The sequence below is a fragment of the Suricata suricatta genome, chromosome 17, assembly GCF_006229205.1.
Source record: "Suricata suricatta isolate VVHF042 chromosome 17, meerkat_22Aug2017_6uvM2_HiC, whole genome shotgun sequence".
Taxonomy (NCBI): Eukaryota; Metazoa; Chordata; class Mammalia; order Carnivora; family Herpestidae; genus Suricata; species Suricata suricatta.
The window spans coordinates 35,245,746-35,266,499 of record NC_043716.1 but is presented as its reverse complement, the minus strand read 5'-3'; the positions used below and the strand labels follow the sequence as shown (position 1 = coordinate 35,266,499).

The window sequence follows — 20,754 nt, the reverse complement described above, 5'->3', positions numbered from 1 at the left end:
GGAACCCCTGAAAGGTACCGTTAAGTCGGCCCAGTCTGTTTCCTAAGGACCTTATTGTACATTTCAAATTGAGACAAACCCTTGGCCGTTGATAGAATAAAGGTAAGTGGCAAACGATGGGTTAATAACACAATCGGTTTCCAATCTGCCTTTATGGAATCCACACACTAATTAAAGAGCAAGGTGTGCCTGTTTCAAAATGTGTTTGATTGCACTCATGAAGAAAGAATTTTTTAGGAAGTTACTTCAGGGACAGAACCTATTTCCTTAGCTCACGTATATAGAATATGTATATCTTTCTTTATAAAGATGATGTTACTGATCCCTCAAACAGTAACCTGTGAGTTCTGAATCTTCTTCACATTGGTGATGGATCTGCAATCATCTATCCTTTTACTTTTTCCCAATTCTTTTATGATCAACACAATCTGTAAGAGGGTTAGTTGGGGCTAGGCGTTAGTTAACTTTACGACTGAGGGAGAGAATAAAGGGAGCTGGTCCTTGTGGGGTTGGATGCACTATCTTGACCTTATCAACACTTGCTCAAACCAAGTGAGCCAACTGGCTCTGAACTCATCATTAGTATACTGTGTCTTCTTTTTTTTTTTTTTAATTTTTTATGTCTTTTATTTATTTTTGAGAGACAGAGAGAGACAGCGCGAGCAGGGGAGGGTCAGAGAGAGAGGGAGACACAGAATCCAAAGCAGGCTCCAGGCTCTGAGCTAGCTGTCAGCACAGAGCCCAACGTGGGGCTCGAACCCACGAACTGTGAGATCATGACCTGAGCCGAAGCCGGCCACTCAACTGACTGAGCCACCCAGGAGCCCCTACTGTGTCTTCTTTATTTGTGAATGACATAAGAGGGTGGTTTACCAAGCCAGAATGTTTTCAAGAGTATTGATACAGTAATAAATTATGTACATGATGACCTTTTAAGCACCATAAGACTCTAAAAAGAATAAATTTGATTGGCATAGTTTTAGTGTTATGTCTACTGCATTTTTGCATTTGAAAATTAGTTCCTGAACCTGAATTTTCAATTAAACTTTTCCCTAACAATTACAAATCAATGTGAATTTATGAGTGGGAGAGACACATAATACACACAAGAGAAATGCATGGCATGGAATGACTCTGGTTATGGTGACTACATCAACAAGAATGAAAAAGATCAACTTGTGATCCAAGCGCCACACTCTAGGTCCTTACCTTGCTCAGAATGTAGATGAGGTCACCCCGTTGGAAGGATAGTTCGTCTGGCTGGTCACCATGGCAATCCCACAGGCCCTGGTAATAACTGGTATAGTCCACTGATCAAAGAGAGGAGAAATCAAAGTTAAAAGGACTCTGTCTTTCTCCATGGAACCCACATTTTTGCTGCAAATGGAAATCAGAGTTCTGATACTGCCCCTAGGAAACCTAAGATTTAGGGGGGTTGGGACAAGATACAGCCACGCATTCAGAATGAGCAAAGGACTGTGGGAAAAGGAGATCATGAACTAACATTAAATATTTACAGATCACCCTTAGTCAGATGCTATTCAATAATATGATGAATACATTCATTTATTAATACAAGAAAATCAGGCAGGTAATTTTTTGCTCGGTTTGTAAATAAGCAATGCAGAGATTTCCTGCCACATATTTTTTAGATCCAGGGCCTCTACACCAACCAGTGCTTCTTTCAATATGCATTTCAAGGAATGGGATGAGTCTCGGACTTTTGCCTGTTTACTGAGAGGCTGAGCCAGCCAGCATGAGTCTGTATCACAGTCTCCTGTGCTGGTCTCTTCTGTTCTATAGGAGACTTCATCCTGGGCACTTCCCACTCAGGTACTGTATGAGGTAACCCCCCAATAAATACAGTTACGAGGAGCTCATGCTTTAAGTGGAACCAAGGGGGTGTCTCATCCATTACAACTAAATTCTGGGTGGGCTGGCCCTTTTCCAGCATCTCATTTGTAGACCCTGAACATGTCTGCCAAGATTTATCTGCAAACCCCCAGGGGGACAGAAACCAAAGTGATCTGCATTAAAAATGAAAGCAACTGAAGACGACACACCAAGCTTTTGAAGCAGCTGGAGAGATTTACTGGGCTTCTCAGCAAGACTAGATGGCAGTGATGCCACAGGACAGCCATCGATTCTTAGCAATGAAGAGTCTGTATTGATCTTCTCCTACCCGGAAAGGTTAAACACTAGAGCACAAAGTGGGAGAGGATCTGGGGATATGAATGGCAGGACAGCGAATGTCCACCAGACCAGGGAGGATGTGGTGGTGCTCCGCTCCTTAGGATGCTCTTCGTGAGCGCTGTCAGCAAGGCACCCACCAAAGACGAGATTCTTATTGATGGGAGTCAGGAGTCCTGGCTTCTGATGAAAATCCAAGTGACTTTTAGGCAACCCATTAGTACCAGTTTCTACCTTTCCCTTCATTTGTTTTGCCCCTCCCATGAGGAACGATGGTGCTGGTCGCTGAGGATACGGAGAGATGGAAGAAGGCAAATGGGCAGTGTGGGTGGCTGTTTGCTTTTTTAAAAAATCTCATTCCTAACTTACCAGCAGTTCAAATAATAAAGGCACAGAAGAACCAAATCCCTGTAGTCTCAGAACTTTGGTAGGAACCTTAAAGTGCACAAAACTCGAGGAGGGACAGAGCCATGTGATTGAGACTCAGATATTGCGAACAGAAGTAAACGTGTTAACTATATGGAGATCAGGCGTGTTTTCTTTTATAAGGATGATTGTTTATATACGCAGTAGACGACAGAGGGCACAGCTACCCTGGAAACCGCAGAGTTAAGAATGTGTTTGGAAGAAAAATACATTGTGAGAAAAATGTTAACTATTGGAAAGACAAGGCATATGTTTTGGAGGATATCAGGGCATAGAGAAATATCAGTTCCTAAAGAAGGAACATAGTTTTCTCAGAGGATATTTTAATGTATTGTTTAGTCACAATGCAGTTGATTAATCACCCGAATATTTGGACAGAATTAGAAATGAAAAGTATATTGACCTCGATATTCTTCATGCACTTATATATTATAGAGAAAATAGTTTTATAAAAATAGATTTTTATTTTTATTTAAAAGTTTTTTTAATTTTATTTTTGAGAGAGAGGGAAAGAGACAGAGACAGAGTGCAATCGGGGGAGGAACAGAGAGAGAGGGAGACACAGAATCTGAAGCAGGTTCCAGGCTCTGAGCTGTTAGCACAGCACCCGATGCGGGGTTTGAACTTACAGACCTGAGCCAAAGTTGGAGGTTTAACTGAGTGAGCAGACACCGCCCCCCCCCCTAAAGTTTTAAACTTTATTCATTTTTGAGAGACAGAGAGAGACATAGTGCGAGTGAGTGAGGGCCAGAGAGAGGGAGACAGAATCTGAAGCAGGCTCCAGGCTCTGAGCTGTCAGCAGAGAGCCTGACGTGGGACTGGAACCCACGAACGTGAGATCATGACTTGAGCTGAAGTCGGACGCTCAGCTGACTGAACCACCCAGGCGCCCCTATGAAAATCAATTCTAAAACACAATTTGACATTTCTGAATGGTAAGAAGGCTAACAAAACTGTCTGGGCTTTTCCTGGCCTGGCAGACGGTCACTGGCGGGTACTGTTCCCCACGTGCCTGGGTACGGAATAGCTCCTAGGATGATGAGTACTCCTTGGGCAAATATGTAAAATTTGATGTTGGACATGAAAGACACCAGGGAAGAATACCTGAAAAAAGATCTATTCTAAAAAGCACATGGAAAGCAAGAAGCTAGGAGGAAAACAAAAGCCTTCCAAGAACAAATATAGAAAATGCTCTTGGTGCTTCAGAAGTTAAAGGCTAAAAGAAGATAGATAGAGCTCAGGAATGCAGCTCAAGAATCAGAACCGTCAGAACTAGTACCATAAAAGCACAGCTTTGAAAAATGAGCAGAATGAAGAGCTAAATATGGGGACTTGCTGTCTACACAGAGGGATCCTGGTACTAGGGACATCAGTGAGGAGGCACGCCTGAGCAGGACCAGACAGGACTGTGGATTTGCAGACACCCTCTTTTTTTTTTTTTAATTTTTTTTTAATGTTTTATTTATTTTTGATACGGAGAGAGACAGAACGTGAGAGGGGGAGGGGCAGAGAGAGAGAGGGAGACACAGAATCTGAAGCAGGCTCCAGGCTCTGAGCTAGCTGTCAGCACAGAGCCCGACGCGGGGCTTGAACCCACGAACGTGAGATCTGACCTAGGCCGAAGCCGGAGGCTCAACCGACTGAGCCACCCAGGCGCCCCTGCAGACACCCTCTTTAACATGCGTGTGACTTGCATTTATGTGAATGGGTGCACACGATCTCACTACGTTCCTTCTTTGGCATTCAACAGACACACACGGAGCACTTACTAAGCGCCAGGGACGGTGCTGGATGCTGGGACTTCCGCACTGGCCACACACAGACTCCCTGCTCTCAGGCTGCCGTCTGGCGGAGCAGGCACCGCGACACAGACTCGCACAGATACATACTTACTTATGACTGTGATGGGCCTTCCAAGGAGAAGTTGCGGGTGCTGTGTGTAATAGGGAAGCTAACCTCATGGAAGGCTTCCCAGAAGCTTTGGTTGTGTTATAAAAGCCTGACTAAGGGTGGGCCGAGGTAAGGCAGAGGAGGGCTTCACTCCTGACGCGTGGCCTCAGGAAGAGCTGGGAGGCCTGGGGGTTTGCAGGGCCAGCCCAGCCTCTCCCTAAACTTGCCCAGGTCATTCTGTAAACGAGAGAGGACGCATGAGGAGGCTTTGACGTTGAGATCAGGGAGGAATTGGGAGGCTGAGAGAGAAGATTGCCTCTGTGGGCTGGACTGAGGCTCCTTTGGGTTTACACACGCCAGCAGCAGTCTGAGATCAGAAATGGTGCAGCGTTCTGACCATTTAATTAATTCAAAGCATCCTCATGCTCATTTTGAGGACATTATTCCATCTAATTATTTTTTTTTCCAGTCTGTCCATTTGGAATGAAAAACAAAAGAATAAAGCTTAATGCCAGCATTTCTCAACGCCTCTCCAAAAAAACCGTAACTCTGCACTAAATAAAGCCTGGTAATTCAAAAGCAAAGCACTAATATATTCAGCATAAAACAGACAGAGGACCTAGAGCAATAATGACACCACTAATAACTAAAACAGTTATAACAATTAACAACAATTACAATGATAGAGAAGCTAATGGGTATGATCACTGCATTTAAATTGCTAGCAGAGCTGAGAAGGACTTTTTCTAGAAAAAAAAAAGCGGGGGGGGGTGTGTGTGTCAGCATCTTATTTTCTTTATCCCACCTAAAAGAAGCTAAGCTCCCAGCAAACAAAATGCCATAGGAAGAATAGCGACGGTCTAAGTTTACAAATATACGGTGTTTTTCTCTCTTCTCTAGGTATTTGTTGCAAAGCATTTGTCATTCCACACCAAGTTCTTTATAACCAGTAATAGTCATTTCTCCCATAACTGAGGCCAAGTTGGTATTACTGTTGACAGGCTCAGAATTTGGGAAAAGAAAACCCCTCTATGGCGTGGAGAGTTTTAAGGTAAAAGGACCAGGATACCTTTCTGCCTCTGTTCCTCCTTAGGAACAACAAGACTTGACTGTGTTCCTTCCACAGGGGAAATGTCGCCTTGGGCTTTTGTTTGGGAGACACTGGGTCGCTACAGAATTCAAGCTGTGAACAAGAAAAAGAGGCTAAAGGCAGGTCAGCATACTATTTACGTTTGTTTGATGAGCCAAGGCCTGTGCTACTGAGGTCTGGTAATGGGTGCAAATACTTAGCAAATTATGGAAACAATGAGAAGACAGAGAAAGCCAGTCCTTGCTAGACCACGGGTAGGTGAGAAATGGTCATAAAAGGCCAAGGCAGTGACCCACTGGAAGGGACTTGAAACATTCTCTAAGCCAGGCTGAAGAAGGCCACCATGTTCATTCCACCCAGTAAAGCCGACTCGGTCTGACACTGAATTAACCATTTTAGAAGGAAAGTCATAAAAAAATCTGCCAAGTTCCACCGACGATGACCCCAGAACAGAAAGAGCAACTGTGCATTACCATTTGCTTATTTTCATGGCCATTTCATCTTGAGTTTGGAAGTGACTATGGTTCTTAATGTTGTAAGTATGATCTTGAAGTGGAGAACACCCACAGATCCTGATTTTCATCTCCTAGGCTCCTTTTATTGGGCCAAAATTGTCGCTAGCTGATGATCAACTCAAGTTTGGCTCTGGGAAACAAGCTTCAAAAAGTAAGAGCTGCAAATACCTCTGTGGCTGCCCTCGGTTCTGTCATGTGATCACTCCGTTGGTAGATATTAAAATGGAAGAAAGTGCCTTGGAAACGGAAGCTCGTCAGCAGCCACTTTTCTCGCCCTGCGGAAATTACTGCATATGGGCTCCTTTCTTGGCTGAGTTTGCCCACAATTTTAGAGTGAAAACAACTGTTTCGAGATCTTTCTTCGTCAGATATTTGACGGACCTAAGAATGAGTTGTGCCTCCAGCCTGGCTTTTTATTTGACATGGCCTACCCACGCCAATGGCCAGGAGTTTTCATATAAACGGCACAGAATGAGTTTTATGTTTGGTTACCTGCACACTGCCTTCCTGATAGGGAAGGGAGAGAAGCTCTCATCACGGAAGACACTGAGTGTTAGACTGTTAGGCTGATGGGTTGCAATTTAGTGAGCATCTGAGGTGTTGAAGAGTCACTCATTAAAATAACCCTGTTACTAACAGTCATGCTGTAAACTGAGCTCTTTGTAGATTGAACAATCAATACGACAAGGCTGTGATAGATTTTCTAGGTAACAGAATAAAATAAAAGAAATTACATCTTACAGGGTCATTAACACCCAATGAGGATAAACTGAATTCTTTTTTTCCCTCTCTTCTGATAAGATCTAGTTGGGCTTTAAAAATGTTAGCAATTCCGGTATGGGAAAGCACAGCGTTTCTGGGAACAGGATCCCTGGAAGAGTTCTGGAGAAAAGAATGTGGATTTTAAAGGTCATCCTGTTAATCACAGTATCTTTTAGGAGAAAAGTCATCCCCCCTCCCCCAAAGACATGTGACGCCTGAGAAAAACTAAGTGAAGCAAACCTGTGTAGCTTGTCTATGACAGAGAGAGTGCACTGTCCTAGGATTCTCTTTAACATGCCTTCATGGGACTGCCTACCCTTCCCTTTATTGTTATAAAGCTAAGAGATGGCATTTGGATGCTCCGTATTTGTTGCCATTTCTATAGCTCCTTTGGAGAAGAGGCACTGTATAAATTCAATAAATAAATAAGTAAACACAAATAATAAAAATTCCTGCCTCAGATTCTGCAGAGAGAGCAAAAAGTCTTCCTCTGGTTTTTAATCACTAAGTCACCAATCATTATAACTGGTGGGAAGTATGAACATAAACCACAGAAGCATATTTAGAGCTCACTACACTTTAACAACACCTATTCTGGGGGCAGGAAGCATGAGGAACAAAAGGCTTTTTTTTTTCTTTTTTCTTTTTTCAACCTAGTTGAATTAGAGCTGTTGGAACAGCTAAGAAATAAACCCTCCTCACCATCGCCCCCACCCAAGACAGAGCCTCAGAACGAAAGGTGAAAAATGGGATGATGGAGGAGTCTGAAACTGAATTTTAAATGTTTATTTATTTATTTCTGAGAGAGAGAGAGACACAGAGAGAGAGAGGGAGGGAGAGAGAGAGAGAGAGGAGACAGCAGGAAAGGGGCAAAGAGAGGGAGAGAAAGAGAATTCCAAGTAGACTCCATGCTATCAGAGCAGAGCCTGATGCAGGGCTCGACCCCAAGATCATGACCCGAGCCAAAATCAAGAGTCAGAAACTTAACCCCCTTAACCTTCCAGGTGCCCCCTGAAACAGAATTTTGACTTTTGCTAGAAACTGCTGCTGCCAGAATGGGCACAGGAAGCTTACAGCTGGTCCCCCCCAGCTGTCCACGTTAGGTGTTTTTCCTGCACCGATGATGGGAGTTGGTTGAGAAACGACATGGGACATAGCTTGGTCAGAAAACAGATTTTCTGCTGGAACTCTGCACAGCAAGTAGGAAACAGCAGACGACAGGTTTCAGAACGGACTTCATGATCTGTGTTAAGTGTTATGAAGTGCTTACTGAGAGCCACACTAACCTTGTGCCATCCTTGCCCTGGTTCTTTCTTTCTCTCCTGCTTTGGCACATGATTTCTGATGCCGTCTTTTCACTGTCTTTTCTCTCCCTGGGAGAAGTTGGACACTTACATGAAGTTAGGTCCTTCACTAAGCCTGTTACATATTCACTTCCCATAGAACATGAACCTTAGGAGAAAGGGGCCTTGCTGAGTGGGTAATGAAGAGAACAAAAGGCACAAGAAAGGAAGAGAGAGGAGAATGGGGAAAGGAAGAGGGAAATGCAGAGGGACCAGGGAGGGAAAGATGGAAAGAACGAGGCTTAAGACTTTCATAGAATCTCTAAGGAAAAAAAAATCAGCTAGTATCTAAATCAGCCACAATTTAGGCTCTGCTGATGGGATGAAGGTCCTTGAGGTGGCTCTTTCGATTCACATTACTTTACTGACAACGATGGAATAGGTCCTTGGTCCACTTAGAGGGGCATCTGACCTTAAAAAAAAGATGGGCTCACTAACAGCCTCCAGCATGGTTAACAGTCTGGGATGAATAGATGTGATTTTGTATTCAACAAACCTGTTACATATTCATTTCCAAATGTGCCTGGAATCAAACCAGGCCGTCAGAAGACAGCTCCACCAAGCAATTCTATCCCTCACCCCATGTTCACTTTTCAGATCTGACACATTTCCATTCCCCTCTGAACTCGCAATCTCTGGGCCTCTCGGAGAGGAGACATTTCCATTCTTTCCCTTCTCAGTCCTCTGATCTCTTAGAGATGAGGCGATTCCATTTTCACTGTACTGATTTAGGAAATACTGATAGGAAAAAATAAATATCTGCTTTGGTTGTCTACCCTCTGTAGGATAAATCTTCGCTGTTCTGGGAACATTAATTAAGGTGAGGGGGTGGCTGCTTTAAGGTTGCTATTTCCCTATCCAGTCATCTTACGGGGGGCGGCTTTTGAGGCCGACACACCAGTAGCCTCTTAATTAGCGAAGCCCGAGCATCCTACCCGGCGCCTGCACATCTGCCAGACTCTCATACCTCCTTTACGTGGAGCCCCATTCTCATCCTCTTCCAGATCACGCTCTTCATCTGAGGGGGAAACATGAGCAGCATTAGCAATCAGTGGTTAATAGTCTTAAGATGGGGGGCTTCTTTGTCAGAGCTCCAATGTGTTCTTTTTAAGACAATCATTGTTCTTTGTTATTTTTTTAAAATAGTTATCCTTTATCTTGAAATTGGCCCTCTCCTTCCCTCCTCATTCATTGATTCGTAACCATTTTTTAAGGCTTAGTATACACCCAGTGCTGCAGCAGGAACTAGAGACAGAGCGGGGGTAAGACTGGCAGGGCCTCTGTCCTGTGGAGCTTCCAAACCACTGGATTAGTTAGGCACTCACGAGCTCTGTCACTAAAATCCTGATCCTTTCCCTCAAGCTCTATTTCTCCTCTCCTTCTAGAAGTCTCTTCTAAATGTATTGTCTCTTTGTAAGTGTAAGCATCCAGAGTTATAGTGTGTGTGTGTGTGTGTGTATGTGTGTGTAGCTAAGCATGTGTTTAAACCCTCCATGATTAATTAGTCCTTAATGTATCAAGTTTTGTTCAGCTGTAGCAGAAGCTGGTCATGTAAGTAATTTTATGTTCCTACTACTTGGGGCTTGTAGTTATCTTTTTACTGTTGTTATTCAGCCTGCCTTGTTCATTAGACTGTAAGCTCCTGAGGGCAGTTGGAATGGTCTTTTAATTAATTGCTGCAGGTACACAATGGGTTCTAAGTCAGTGCTATTGTCTAACTCCGATCAAGTGTTTATATGGTCAAAGGCACGACGGGATTGGCCTGTTTCTTACCCTCATTAACCTGTTTCATCTCATACTGTCTGATAACATGGGAATTGGGCCTTTATAAAGAAGGCCTGAGCATCAGAATCATATTAAGCCATTTTATACGGGGAGTAAAATGAGCAAAAATACAGTGGCTCTTCTCCTTTTCATCACCTCAACTCTCTCACTCTCTCTCATACACACACACACACACACTGAATGGGGCATAATAAGCCCCATTCTGACTGGTTTCCCCAAAGTTATGCCACTAAATGAAATTTTTGAGGAGATGGCTTAGGGACAGTTCCTTTTTTTTTTTAAATATAAGTTTTATAGCGCAATTTGAATTCTGGTATGTCAGAGTGCGGGAAGTAAACTCCACACTCATAAGTAAGAAGCAACAGCACAAAAGTATATGAGAACACTATAAAACATTAAAGAAGTAATTGATTTCACATACAAAATAATACAGTTTCTGTGCAAAAATAAAAATTAAGGGATTGGTATTCTGGAGAAATGAGTCATACGTCACCAAGATTAAAAAGTATCATATATAATATATATATTTGCCTTACAAACTTCTGTGGGAAAAGAACTCAGCTCTTCTTACCTTCACGTATGGCCTCACAGCAGAGAATTTCCTACTTCCCACCTGTAGTGCTCCCTGCCCCTCCCCCACTCCACCAGGAAGGACATAGATGTGAGATAATGGAGGAGTGAAATCAGATATCGGAAATAGACCATGCTGAGATAAATTACGTTAAACATCATTCTTTGCACACTGTCTTCCCATCACTTGCCCACTTCCTTCCTTCCTCTGCTGTGATGCTTTTCCTTTATGACATGGGACCAATTTCACAGGATTGAAAACATTAGAAGAAGAGTTGGTGCGGCGTCCATTTTAGAGATACCCAGTGATTTGGAGGGGAGCGTCTCTTCTGCTGATAGCCAAACAACTCAATCACAAAGACCAGTAACTTGCTGTGCTTAGGCACTTTTGCAGGGAGGGTTTATTCTACCTCTGCTGTCTGTGCACTGATGTCTCTTCCTCCCAATTCTAATCAATGTAAATTGGGTCAGATCTCCACTGTGAATTACAAATTGGATTCGAAGTTGGAGGGTCACCATGCCTGTGACTCCACCTCCTTCCCACCACCATTAGATGGGAAGCTACACCAAAGATCTTTTCTAAATAAATCAGACTTTATTGTAAAACTCGGCCACTGACGAGACAGAACCTCATTAGCATTGATTTTAAAATAAATTATTGAAAGTGGCTTGCCTGCTCTTTGCATTTGTAAAATAGGAGAATGTAAATGTATTTGCAATGATAAAAATGAAAACTAAACTTGATTCCTTTATTCTTTCAGGCAACAGCACTTAATCTAGTCATGATACAAAAATGGGAAAAATAAAAATCTGTTCCATGCAGTTCAATTCCAGACCAGATACTCTGATTTCCATTGCGCCTGTGGAGTCACCTAGAAAGAAAGCAGACGCTGGCCATAGATCTCACAGATCATTCACCACCATTACTGAGCTCTTCCGTGATGGATGGGAATGGGGAAGCTCTAATCCCCACATCTGTTCTATCTAACGTTGACCTTCCCGGGTGGCTGGGACTGGGCTCAAGTCAAGAAGGCCAGCTACTGACGTGAGAGGCTGGGTGCTGTGCCTTGGAGGTGTGAGTATGTAGGTACCAGCACGTAGTGGAGGCAGAAGCTCTCTCTACAGCTGGTTGGGAAAGGCCGTACCTCTCAGCCCCTTCCCAGCTGCAGGGGTGAGGGGGGCACAGTACACACAGAGAGGCACACACTGGATCTCAGGTCCTTCAATGAAATCCAACTGGTATCCTTCAAACTCCAACGTTGAGAAAGCTGATTACATGGCAACAGAAAGAAATGTGTCTTTGCTCACAAAAGAGGGTGGGTTAAATGGCTAGATTTCTCATTCTTTTTTCCATCTATAAAATGAACCTTTCATTTTAAAGAGATTAATTTGAAAAAAAATTTCTTTAGGCTAAAGAGCTTGTTGAACTTCTTTATGAGAATATTATTAGGCACTTTAGCATTACATCTACTGGAATACATCTTCATTTAAGAGAGAATTAAAATTTATGTGCTAGCTCAACTTTAAACAGTAATAGATTATAATGGTCCTTGCTCCTAACAGGGCATATGGGACCCCAACCTTACACAGGTTTTAAACAAATTAACCTCTGAAGATTACTGTCCACTTATTACGTTAAATGCTCTACTTGATTCCCAAATATCTCATCTCAACTGGGAAAACAGTTGAGGAAGATTCTGTTAGCTGTGTGAACATGTAAGAGAACCATGGGGCATCACAAATGAGCATCCGTATCCAGAGAGTTGATTTCAATCAACAGTCTTGGCACAATGTCAGGGACACTAATGAGAGGCTGAAAAGAGCAGGACACTGACTCCACCGCGGAGGCCCAGAGAGGGGCTGGCTTCCCGTGACACCTGGCTCCTTTCTGAAGTGCTGCTGTGACATCGGCTAAACTGAGAATAACATTAAAGAAAAAACAACTAGATCAGAAAGAGGGAAACCACTTCCCCCAAACAGAGCAAGGTGACAGAAGCTTAAAAAATGCCAAGTGTATCAATGTGCAACCAGATGTCAAGGTGCTCTGGTGACAGATGCAAGAGAAATGCAGATAGACTTGGGGTATACAGAGAACGTGCAGGAAAGTGGAAATAGAAACCACTCCAAGGCCCGCACAGATATGCTATAAATCTGTGGGTGTTATAGCACCTCTTCAGACAATGCGGAAAATCTGAGCAAGATGCTAATAACACACTTAATCCTCTGTTGTATAGTTGGTAACCTCAACTGTTACTTGAAAATATTTGCATCCTATCTCTGTGGTATGGGTCTTGATGTACAAGATATTAAATCCAATTTGCGCTAACTGTAACACTCGGAATGCGCTGAATTTAATTCCACCAATAATAATTGAGCACCTACTAATTGGAGGAGAAAGACCTGAATATAAATCACCGTGGTAAAGGCTAAGACGGAGCTCAGTTCCAGCTGAGCGTCTGGGAGGGCGTCGGTAAGGAGATATGTTTGAGCAGAATGCGTAGGCGGGGTGGGGGAGGAGGTTCATAGGGTGAAGTCAGGGAAGATATTCCAAAACAAAAACAAAAGCCAGCATAATTCTGGCTTTGGTGTTGGTCAAACAGCCTTTGTGACCAGGGCCCAGTGTGCATGGGAGTAGTTAGAGAGAACCCGGCCAGGAAGCTCAGGCCTGATGATGGCATTGACGCTTTGATGGAGTGTTGCTTTTCTTTGAAATTAAAAAAATCACTTTCTTCATAAACTTCATGGTTTATTTATTTATTTATTAAAATAATTGTTTTAATGCTTATTTATTTTTGAGAGAGAAAAAGAGTGCACATGTGTGTGCGAGTGAGTGGAGGAGGGCAGAGCAAGGGAGACACAGCACCTGAAGCAGGCTCCAGGCTCTGAGCTGTCAGCACAGAGCCAGATGCGGGGCTGGAACTCACGAACCTGTGAGATCATGACCTGAGCTGAAGCTGGATGCTTAACTGACTGAGCCACTCAGGTACCCAGTGGTTTTTATTTTTAATGTTTATTAATTTATTTTCAGTGAGAGAGAGTGCTTATGTGTGAGCAGGGGAGGGGGAAGAGAGAGAGAGAGAGAGAGAGAGAGAGAGAAAGAGAGAGAGAGAGAGAGGGAGAGGGAGAGAGAATCCCAGGCAGGCTCCACACTTTCAGTGCAGAGCCTGATACAGAGCTTGATCCCACAAACCATGAGATCATGACCTGAGCCAAAATTAAGAGCCAGATTCTCAATCAACTGAACTACCCAGGTGCCCCTAAACTTTGTGTTTTTGGTCTCTCTCTCTTTTTTTCCTTTTCTTTCCTTAGACCCACTATCACCATTCCCTCTTCCCATGGGTCTGGGGGAAAAAGATCCAGTACAGCGGGGAAAAGAATTTCACAGAATGCTTGTTGCCATTTAACTCAAATTAAAAAAAACCACCAGTTACATGCTTTATTATAAAGCAATCTGGTTTCTGGGTCTGTAATAACCGTCTGAGGCGTGTGGGCAGCATCGGAATGCACACAGAATTCCCAGGGAGAACCCCGTGTCTCTCTTCCCGTTTGCTCTCCTGAAGGCTCTCTGGAGGACAGAGCCAGATTCTGTTGTCCCTGCAGCTGCTGAAAGGCCCCAGTTAGAGCTGCACAGTGGTCTCCGGCACCTTGCTGGATTCCAGCTTTGAGGCTGCAGACAACGTGAAGCCTGATAAAAGTTGTCCTTTTATGGAATATTGAATTACAAAACTGGGCCTGTGCTAGCCTGTAAAATAATTTCAGAGAGGGTTGAGAGAGGGCTCAGAAAAGCCTCCTGTCTCCCGCATACTGCTTTAAAAGCATTTCTTTGAGGCGGGTCCCTACAGTTTAATCTACTGCAAATGAGATCTTAAAAATCAAGGGCCCCCATATGTTCAACACGGATGTTCAGGAATCCCACTGGACACTAACCCTGAAACCAGAGAACCCAGGACTAACAGTTTTGTGGTCTTGGCCGAAAACCTCGACTGCTCTGGTTTTCCCTCATGGGAAGGACGGTGCCAGCCACGCAGCAAATGGTAATTGCCCCATGATCAATGTGATGTCGCGCATTTAATTTGATGACCCATACATTATTTTGACTAGGAAAAAACATTTTTGTATTGACTTGGTATGTATGTTAAGCACTTTTCTCTCTACTAGGAAGCCCATGGAAATTATATTCTGGGAGGGAGATGTCACTTCCGTGGCCTTCCCAGAGAGACAAGGAGGGTTGTGTAGGCCCCAGCCCAAAGAGGAAGGAGGGGCAGAACCAACGTTAAGTCTCTTCTGCAAAGTACATTCACCTGTTCTAACAAGACGACTGTTAGGAGCCCGAGTCATTTGACTTCAGACGGGCATGCGGTGTTAGCACAGTCCGGCGTTCTCGCTGGCCGTCCCTCCACCCAGCACCTGTCCTTGCAGTAAAAACAGGCCTGAGCAGAAGGTGCAGTCCACACGCCATCTGCTCAGGATTTTCAATTTCACCTGCTTCATATGTATAGCTGAAAATGTCCAACTGGACTGTCTCAGGTTTGGTTGGTGGGGGCGGGGAACTAGCCATCCCTCAAGTTTTCAAGGAGGTAGCACTTCCTATTGAAACACCACCAAATTATGAATAGCCAGTATTTACTGAGTACTCACTGTACGCCAGGGCTCGGTTCTCAGTGCTTTACACACTACAGTTCCCAGGCTTCTCACAGCATCCCTCTGTGATGGGCACTATTGTTAGCCCCATTGTACAGGTGGGAAAATCACACACAGAGAGGGCTAATAGCTTGCTCAAGGTCTCATAGCTAGCAGGTGGCCGAGGAGGTGCATTCTGACTTAGAGCCAGCACTTTTACCTGCAGTATCTTGCTCTCTCTCACGTGCCGCTGCTCGGTAGAGCCTGTGAGATGGCAGCAGTGGGTAGACAACGTCCGGCGCCCTCACTTCCCTTTCGCTTCCTCCGGGACTGGTAGTGTGGCACTTGTGTAATGAACAGACACTTCAGAGGCGGCAAGCTGAGTCTGTGGATGGGAGGCTGGGTGATGGAGACTTGGGGCTGAAATATTCATATCGTCACTCAGTGCCAATAGAGCCCACCTCTGATGCTGTCTCTAAAGACTAATGGAGAGAGGCTTTCATGAGAGAACCCGTTGGCTGAATACAGCACTATCCTTTGGAAACTTATAAAAGCAAGTTAGCTACAGTTTCCCTACTCTGAAGAAAGAGATCCTGGCTCTCTGCAGTGTGGCCTTCATCGTTTTCAAGGGATGGTTGTTGTGAGCATAGGCTATGGCTCTCCTGGAGAAAGCAGACCAGTTTCCACGCTCTTGGAGTCCACCCCAACATCTGAACTGGCATGGGTTTTGGAGGAATGCCCTGGGACCCTCGGCAGTGCCGTGATGGGCACGGGTAGGAGTTAAGGAGGCAGGGGAGATCCATCCATCGAGCCATCGTCTGGACTAAGGCGATGGTCTCAGACTCATCTCGTTTCCCGAGGCTCCTTCTCTTTCGTCTCCTTTGCTCTGAGCTTCAGCCCCCTCCTCTCTGGCTGCTTTGCGAACTAAACAAGGCCCTTGTTTGCTCCCCAGAAGGCTGAGTGGTTCAGTGAGGTTTTCCCAGAGCACTCTTCCACAGCTGGGACCCAAAGCGGGGTGTCACCAGCTATTTCCCCCAGCCTGGACAGGAGTGAGTAGGATGTGAGCTCCCTAAGAAGATTCTGGCCAAGTTGGGGCGTACATCTCCTTTTAGGGAGTGTTGTGAATTAGATCCATTTCTGCACCCTGCTGTTGCAATGGAGCAGCCTGTGAAAGGGAAGATTCTCAGAGGAGCTGTGTTTTAATGTAGCAATTTGATTCAATTTTCCACTCTATAAAATTACCCATCACTGCTCGTTGCTTTCTAACAGACACCTTCACTCTTAATTTAACAATCCTATCGAATTCTGCCAGGGAAATTGGAAAAATTTATCACCTGTGAAATTTTATTTTCCTTTGGTTGTATCTGTTTTTGTAAAACTTCATTAACGACGATGACTTGCTGAGGAAATTATCATTTTTTTTTTAACTTCAGACACAAGAAATGGCTCGACCTCAACCAAGATATCATTTGCATAATAAAACACAACAAAAAGGCTGCAGAAGTCGGGGCTGGCAGAGGCTGAAGTGCAAGGAAGAGAAGCAGGCTCTCCTTGGTGGGTGGGGAGGTGGGTGAGGTCCCCAGAAGGAAGGAGCCTTGCAGCCACAGCCCTGCCCCTTGACTCAGGAAGCAATGACGTGGCCCCCCCACACCCCCAACCCCCAGGGAAGAGATGAATGGAGTGCCGACAGGGTTGGATCCTCTTCTCAGAAAGCCTTGAAATGCAAGTTGCTTACTGACCATGCTTTTTAGCAACCGGCCCTGTCTTCAGGGGCCCGAGTGTTAGATTCACCTTAGTTCCTAAGTTCATCTGGGATTGAGGTTTCAATTGCTATAAATTTAGGCTTAACTTGAATTTCTCAGCAGAGCACTGAACTCCTGGCAAATTTCCACAGGAGCGATCTTTCTGAATGGACTTGAAGATTCAGCGTTCCTGTGGTCTAACTACCTCACAATTAAAAGAATCAGGCTTCAGTTTTCCACAGTCTGACCCCCACTGTGCTCCGCGCTGTTCACCAGCTGCTTCATTCCCACAAGAAGGGGCTAGGCGGAGGAAGCAGTGATGACTGTATGGGTTTTGAGATGCCAGCTATCATGTCTTAGGAAGAAAAGAAATCTGTACCTGGGCGTGCTGCAGTGGTGGGCAGAGGAAACAGGTCCATGTGTAAGAGATGCGATACGATTTGTGGTATGTCTGAACTAGGTCCTACTGGGTTGTGCTCGGTCAGGGTCTTGGGTTATGGAGGTTTGTCAGCACTGACCTATGATCCTTCAGACTTTTGATATCCCCTTCATCATTTTGAGACGACTTCATAGTTCTCTCACATTTACACAGAAAGGAAGTTGAAACTAGAGAGTTTCAATGACTCATCTCAAGGTCCAGAGATGGGTAATAAGAGATGGGTAATAAGTTACTTCACACGGCAAAGACGAAAAGACACTCCCTGATCACTCCATCTTGCTCCCGGAGCTGGGGAGAGCTTCTGGGCTGCGAATCATGGAAGCCCCACTGAAGGTTCCCTGTATTCTTTTCTCCAGAGATTCAGCTTCCTCTGGAGGTTTTAAACTTATACTCTTCCACCAGGTCAAGAATTTCTGAAACTAATGGAAGAGAATCAGAAGATAACACTTCTCACCTGGTAAGACTTCATAGATATCTTCTTCTTTCTCCTTTGTGGGCTCTTTTAGCCCCACACTCCCAGGCAAGGTGACGGGTCTGCATTGAGGACCAGAATTCGGCGAGTCAAAGCCATCAATATCATCATACATCTCTTCCTCCTCCTCCTCCTCCTCCTCCTCCTCCTCCTCTTCATATGGAATGGTTAAGGAGCTCAGATCTGCCAGGGCAGAGATGAGAATGAATCAAGATGGGGAGAAAAGGAAAAGAATAAGGCAGGGAAGGAAAGAGGGAGGAGGAGGGATGAGAATGAAATATGTCAAAAGAAAATGAAACACTAGGTTAAGGGCTGTTATTTCTAATGTGGGCCTTGGTGGCAGGAAATCTACAGAAGAGGCCAGACTAGCACCATGTCAGGTTTAAACCATCAACATAAATCCTTCCTTGCAATAAAACTTGATCAGGATGAAGCAGCTCTGAAAAGTATGAGTGTGCGACTGATCACATGAAGCGAAGGGGAGAAAATAGGCCAGAAGAGGAAACGCCAGCGTGCTGCGCACTGTTCGCCAAGTAGAAAACTGGAAGGGTGAGTGATAGCCTGTGCTTCGCCCGGGGCACAGAGCTGCGGGGACTCTGGTGGCTTCCACAGGGTAGCTGAGCCGTCAGAAGTTCATCCCCTCCATGATCTCACTGCAGAATGCCAGACAAGTTTGTTTATAAAGAGAAAACACCCGGAAAAATGTGGAAATGGAGAAAGCGAGATCTGGGAAAATGTAACAGTAATGCAAGGCTGAATGGAACGGCTGAGCTGTGGGGTTACCATGCCCTTTTGCAATGTACCGTCTGGCTGACCTCAAAGTGGGTCACCGCACAGAGGATGTTGAGCCATTACAGCGCTGGGGAGCACAGGGCAGGAGAGGGAGATTGGTTTTCTATTTTACTGGGGAACTGGGAAGGTTCGTTCTCTGACGTCTAGTACAGAATGCTCTCTGAAACCCTGCTGAGGGGCCTCCGCAGGACGGGCGAGCGCCGACAGGGTACTCTGGGGAAGGAAAAGGGTGGAGAGACATCCAGTGTTCATTTCAAAACACAATAAAGCTGTTTGGCTTGATTAGGCATTTAATAAAGATTTTGCAGCAATTTTCATCTGAATTCTGGTGCCACCTCATTTGAGGAAGGGATCAAAGACACATTTGTGGCTTAAACCATATGTTATTATTTTGTTTGTTTTAAAATAAAATGGAATGAATAATTTCTTCAATGTGGGATTCTGAAAGTACCACAGGGTACAGCTCAATAAAGCCGCTTTGAGTTTTATTGAGGCTTACACACTTAGGGGTATATTACACGCATAAATCCAAGGCACCTAGATGAGAGTGTACCCTGCAGTCTCGCCATCAATGTTCATGTTTGCCTAGTTCCAGTCTATTATACGTGACGCTCTTGGTAGATGCAATACTTTGTTTTTGTGATAGCAAAGGCATAAACCGAGTAAAATAGGCAATTCTTGTAATTAAAGCTTTGGTGCTTCCTTCTTTTTCTCCACAATAAAATCTTACAGCAGAATAAAAAACGGAGACGAAAAGTCTCGGTGTTTCTGGGTTGATGCGCTTCTCCTTAGGTCTTGGTCCATGTTGGTGTTTCTACCTTTCTGCAGCGGTAGGGTCCTGCCGTGATGGCATACCGTGGGCTCTCTGATGCCAAGTGGCAGACTCAAGTCGGCTACCTCCACCTGCCAGGCCCCTCCTGGGCCACCACCCCTGCTGCGCCTGCAGGTCGGCCAGCAGAGGGCACTCTAAGAGTGGTCATTTAACATCTTCAGGCAGGACTCCTCCCATCCCAAAGCAAGGACGGTTTATTGTAGTTTGGGAAAGAACAATTTGCTTCTAGTGTCTCATGGCCATGAAGGCCACCGTGATGATAATAGATTTCTACTTCCTACGAAGTTTAAAACAAGAAGATTTGGGACCTAAATTGTATCTGAGCAACTTTATGTTTGATATCACAAATTTCCCTTCCACAATATAAGGAGTTAGGAGACACATAATTGAGCTGAGCTGGTTTTCAGAATGTCCTTTTCTAGTGGTTACGGATATTACAGAGGTCATCTCCACGTTGATGGTTTCTTTACCTTCATACGTGGTACCACTTTGTTATAAGAAGGCTGGTGGGAGGGAGAACAAGCAGATAAAAAGTACAGAGTGTAGCCTGTGGGTTATATTTATGCAAATCCACTTAAGTATTGTTTCTGGAGTAATGATACTTACCCTTTAACAAGAAACTTATTTGATCCACCCAGTCTCTGGCTTCGGCCGGATTTGCAGCTGTAAACTAAACAAAAATGAGTGAATTAATTTACCACCTCCATGAATTCATAAAATTCCCATGAATCCTATAGGGAGGTTCAAAGAGAAGAGTCTTGTGAGTTAAGTTGCAGAGTCAAGCTGAAAGCTCAGGATTCTCTGCTTAATATTTAGAAAAAAGATCAAAATCTTACTCAGAGTAGTATTTCCCTTCAGCAATTCTGTATGCCCAACGTGGACTAGTGTTTGAGTCTGGACGTTCATGTTCATGTGCGATTATCCATTCGATTATCCATGCATTTGTCAGACATTATTTTGAGAAAAGTTTCCAGGAAAAAAAAAAGCAAACCCAAATTCCTGACCTCAGAGAACAATGCATCAGTTATGGAGACCATGCGCACACTTGGAATGGGAATACTACCAAGAAGGCGCATCCGGTAATGGCTGGAGGCTGAGAGAGCACAGGCGCACTTACTACTGGTGCTGAGATTTCACCAGAGAAGCTTGTTGTAATACGGTTTGGTTGGATTTTATTTACTGATTGATTTGAATGTTTATTTTTAAATGTTTATTTATTTTTGAGAGAGAGAGAGAGAGAGACAGAGAGAGAGAGAGAGAGATGTGAGCATGAGTGGGGGAGGGGC

At 44.4% G+C, this 20,754-nt stretch overlaps 1 protein-coding gene across 1 annotated transcript in view; it reads right to left on the bottom strand.

Moving 5' to 3' along the window:
• SKAP1 (src kinase associated phosphoprotein 1) overlaps positions 1–20,754 on the bottom strand; it is a 275,716-nt gene that overhangs the window by 21,411 nt on the left and 233,551 nt on the right. The window contains exons 8-11 of the mRNA XM_029929018.1: positions 20,075–20,138; positions 17,827–18,027; positions 9,184–9,234; positions 1,210–1,310 (exon numbers count right to left, since the gene is read on the bottom strand). Of these exons, the coding sequence (XP_029784878.1) occupies positions 1,210–1,310; positions 9,184–9,234; positions 17,827–18,027; positions 20,075–20,138 (417 nt within the window). The remainder of the gene's footprint in view (positions 1–1,209; positions 1,311–9,183; positions 9,235–17,826; positions 18,028–20,074; positions 20,139–20,754) is intronic.